At 48.6% G+C, this 4,510-nt stretch overlaps 1 protein-coding gene across 1 annotated transcript in view; it reads left to right on the top strand.

The window, feature by feature from the left end:
* The first annotated feature begins 3,515 nt into the window (after window positions 1-3,515).
* LOC119333162 (E4 SUMO-protein ligase PIAL1-like) overlaps window positions 3,516-4,510 on the top strand; it is a 10,017-nt gene continuing 9,022 nt past the window's right edge. The window contains exon 1 of the mRNA XM_037606162.1: window positions 3,516-4,020. Within this exon, the coding sequence (XP_037462059.1) occupies window positions 3,516-4,020 (505 nt within the window). The remainder of the gene's footprint in view (window positions 4,021-4,510) is intronic.

The following is a 4,510-nucleotide window of genomic DNA, read 5'->3' as shown; positions in this document are numbered from 1 at the left end:
AGAGATAATTGCCCATGCGTTACAACATGGGCATATACATATCATGGTGTCAAAACCAATCGTGTCTGATATATACCTTACATGCACCATATTACAATTTGGTAAGCTTTTATTTGTGTTGAGTATGCGTAGGGGAAGGTAATAAAAGTTTTGATTTAGCTCAAGTTCTGGTAAGATTTGAATTGATTTAGGTGTGGTAGGGAAGGAAGAGAAAGTTTTTGATTTAGTTGAGGTTTTGGTAAGATTTGGTTCGATGACTTAATGCAAGACATAGTTTTTGTGAGATTTCATTGATTTAATGTAGGACATAGTTTTCAGTAGGACAAGGAAAGGAAATACCGATCTGATTTGGATTATTCCAAACAGGGAGGTGTGAGGAGGAAAAACTAAGGTAGGCGGATGGGAAAAACCAACATGGAGGGTCGAGGGAATCACTTGGTTTTTCTGTGGGAGGGAGAACAAACAAGCGTGGAGGGTGATGGGAGGTGACACGAACCTACGAACTCCCATATAATAGTAGAGATATGGGTCAAAAAGTTGCAATAGCAAAATTTAATATGCAATGAATTTTGAGCGGAAAGAGCACCATGAAGCTAAATTCAGAAGAGGATGATCAAATATTTCATTTGTATAATCTTGATCTTACACAAAGAAAATTGATATTGGAAACTCCGCACGAACGAAAGTAGAAAAAAAAGATGCATATGTGCTCCTGCCATATGTTTGAGGGTGTGTGCTTCCCATAGGTTTTGAGTGTGTGCACGTCCCACATTAGGACAGAGAGAGTTGAAAGAGAAGGAATGACAACGTGCGTGGGGTCCTCTTACATGTACTGACAACTGCATAGTCCCCTGAGCACGTTCTTGTGAGTGATCGGGTGTGAGAATGAGGGGCATAAATTTTTTCCTAACTATTTTGTTGTTGTATAAACATGAGCACTTCCCTCGCAAAATAGGGCACTACTCAAAGAGAAAACTGATACTACTATATATCCGGAAGATAAGATGGAAAACCAATATACGTACCGGCTAGCAATCGACATCTAGGAGATCTCCCCCATGAACCGTCCTTGAACTACTCGCTGACGCACGAGCCCCACGACCCCTTACCCATCCGCCTCTCAACTGCCCATCGCCACCACACTGGAACCACACATATATTTTCGTTTTCCATTTTCTCTCCCATGTCCCATGAATAACTTTTCTTCCTCGTCATCCATACGCCACACTCCTCCAAACCCCCATTCCGCCAAAAGCAACCACACCACCCACCTATACACAATAGTCCCGCTACGAGTACTAACGCTTTAAGATGCATATTTGATGAAGTGATTGATTGAATATGAACGGATACATGACCATAAAGCCGCAAATACACACATAAATACATGGAGTGGGCTAGAAAGCATATTTGGCAATAAATGCAAGCCAATGTCACGTCAGAGGCGATAGGATATGTCTATCGTCTCCACCTACCCACCCTTCTCTCTTTCCCTCCCTCTCACGGTGAAGGGGTCAAAAGGGCGTGGAAGCAAGTGGAGCAAATAGGAGGAACACTCTAAGGGGATGACACAGTGAGGCTACACATGGTGAGGAAGAGAAGTTGGGTGTTCTCTCAAATGTTGGCAAAATCCAGTGAGAGATGTTGCCGCTAGAGAAGTGGCCCCATAATCGATGGGGCAATTCGCCAACCAGTGTTATGAACCATTTAATCGATGGGGCAATTCGCCAACCAGTGTTATGTTATGTATAGGATCCCAACTAGACAATCGAATAAGTAAACGACATTTGAGATAATATGGGCAGGTTTGTTGCTGCCAGAAACTCGAAAAATCTTTGCAGTTTATGATGTTGTGACAGCTGAATCTGTGGCACTAACGGATGGTCTCTTGCTGGTTGCAGGGATGGGATGTAACCGGTTGATTATTAGTTATGATAGCACTGAAGTGATTGAGGCCATGAAGAGTGACATGCATGATGCGGCAGTGATCTTTGCTACTTCATGTCTAGAGAGTTTGTGGAAGTTTCCCTTGAACATGAGAACCGAGAGGAAAATAGGATTGCTCATGAACTTGCCCAGCTTGCTAGGTATAATGATTCTAGCACATGGATAGATGTTCCTCCTCCCTCAATTGTATCTCTTTTAGTCAGTGATGTACCATATTTTCCAATAAATAAAGAGACGCCTTTGATTGTCAAAAAAGAAGAAGATGTAAACAACACTCATCTAAGTGCATTTTTCCAAGTAATGTCTGCTGTGCTAATCGTAATAAGCATAATAACCAGTTCCCTATTCTATCGTGGGCCAGCTGTTCCTACGGAGGAACACATGAAAACGAGGGATGAACTATTTATGCGAAGCGACCGGGGAGAAGAGGGCTTGAGCGAGCCGAGAAGGGGGGTGGGTGAGGGGAGAAAAGAGATGGAGCGACGACTGGCTATTGATGATAAAGGGAGGATCACGTTATTGTTGTCGTTTGGTGGTGCAGGTTTTCGGTGGGGGAGGGGAATGGGCTGGAGGGACTCGCCTGCGTAAATGCGGGGCGAGTTGTGACGAAGCCGACCAGTCAAACGAAATTAATGCGTAGGTGGTATGTAGGTGATATGCACGACAAATATACGGATATACTAGATACTCTCAAAATAAGCAAAACAAAATAAAACGTGAGCACTACTCAAAGAGAAGACCGATACTACTACTACTACTCCCTCCTTCCATCTATATAAGGCCTAAGTTTTGAATCTCTAGTACCAAGGCTGTTGCATAAAAAGAGGAGCAAAAATTGGGAATAGTACTTGACCAACCAAATCGCATGCAAGATTTTTTTTTGGGCGCCGTGCAGCCCGCTCTCCTCCCTCTCTATTAATCCCTTGCATGCAACTTCCTCTCCCCCTTTTTCTGCATGTAGCTCAACAATAACTCCTCCACACCTTCATGCACTGGCCAAAAAAGAGCTCGCTCCTGCAAGTACATGGCGCCATTTTTCCTCCATGGTGGCGCTAGATTAGAAAATTTTCACGTAAAATTGGAGGGAAACACATCAAAGAACATGGCGCCATTTTTCCCTCCTAAGTTCGGCGCCATCTATGAAATTTTCAATGGACACAGCATGTTATAAGTCGATGGCCTCCTCACATTCTAGTTCACTGAGCTCTCTCTCTCTACTTTCTTCCACCATGGTTTTCCTTGATCTAAACCTTCCTCCGGATGAAGATTCTGATCAGTCCAGTATGGCAGGAGGAGGAGGAGAAGTAGGAATAGGTGGAGGAGATGGCAGGGGAGATGCCGGAGCATCCCATGTCGCTGTCGACACGGTACGTGGGCGAGGAAGGTATGGTTTGACCGGGCGTGGTCGGGCCGTATCATGGTCTTCCGGGACGCCGGACTCTACAGCCGGTCGAGGTGGCCGCTGGCAGCGCCCCCTGGGACTCGTCGGTCGTGGGCGTGGCCAGTTCGACACGGGAGCCGGAAGCAGCGTACATGGCCGACTCATCCTCGCTGGGCGCAAGGCTATGATGCGGGCGGGCGGCGCCTTCGGTGGCGTCGGCCGAGGTGCCGGTGGCGCAGGCGGAGGTGGCGGGCGAGGTGCCGGCTGTCTTGGAGGTGGGCGTGTTGCGGACAAGGACGACATGCATGCGAACACGGGCGTGCATGCAGCAGCTTGCGAGAACACGGGCGTGCATGCAGCAGCTTGCGATGCTACGGTGGACGATGACGCTGAAGTGTACGCGGACACGGTGGACACGGATGTAAACGCAGCAGCCGACCAAGCTGCGACTGACGACGTCATGTATGTGCACGAGGACGCGGAGGTGGATGAGCACGCACACGCCGCGGACACTGATGTAAACGCAGCAGCCGGCCATGCTACCGTGAACGACGACATGGAGGTCCACGCAGAGGCGGAGGTGGACGCGGACGCGGCGGATGATGACATGGAGGTGCACGCAGAGGCAGAGGTGGATGCTACGGCAGACGACATGGACATCGACACCCATATTGACACGGGCATAGATCTCAGTAAGTGCGGTTTGCTGCATGATGACCATTGACTTTGCATGATTTGTTCTTCCTGCTAAAGTTGCTCTAGGAATCCATTTCTTTTTTTAGCAATACTATCTTTACATTTTGCATGGTTTGCTGCATGGAGTACCTGCAAAAATATGAAGGAAAAGTGGAAAACCAATATACGTACCAGCTGGCGACCGAAATCCCTCCCACGAACCGCTCGCTGACGCGCGGGCCCCACGACCCCACACCCCACCGCTCCGCCTCCCAACTGCCCCACCGAAGACACCGCGCGTATTCCCAACGTTTTCTCTCTCCCACGTCCCGTAGAAATAAACTTCTCCTCCCCCGTCATCCATACGGGTACGGCACACTCCCACCCCCCGTCCCACCGCGCCACCCACCCGCCTGCCCGCAGCGGTTCCGCTACGGGTACTCGCCATTCCTCCCCGCCGCCTCGCCTCCCCTCCCCTCCCTCTCCACGCTCCCCGAGGAGAAACAG

This window comes from Triticum dicoccoides, chromosome 7A (assembly GCF_002162155.2).
Source record: "Triticum dicoccoides isolate Atlit2015 ecotype Zavitan chromosome 7A, WEW_v2.0, whole genome shotgun sequence".
Classification (NCBI taxonomy): Eukaryota; Viridiplantae; Streptophyta; class Magnoliopsida; order Poales; family Poaceae; genus Triticum; species Triticum dicoccoides.
This window is presented reverse-complemented; position numbering and strand designations above follow the sequence as displayed.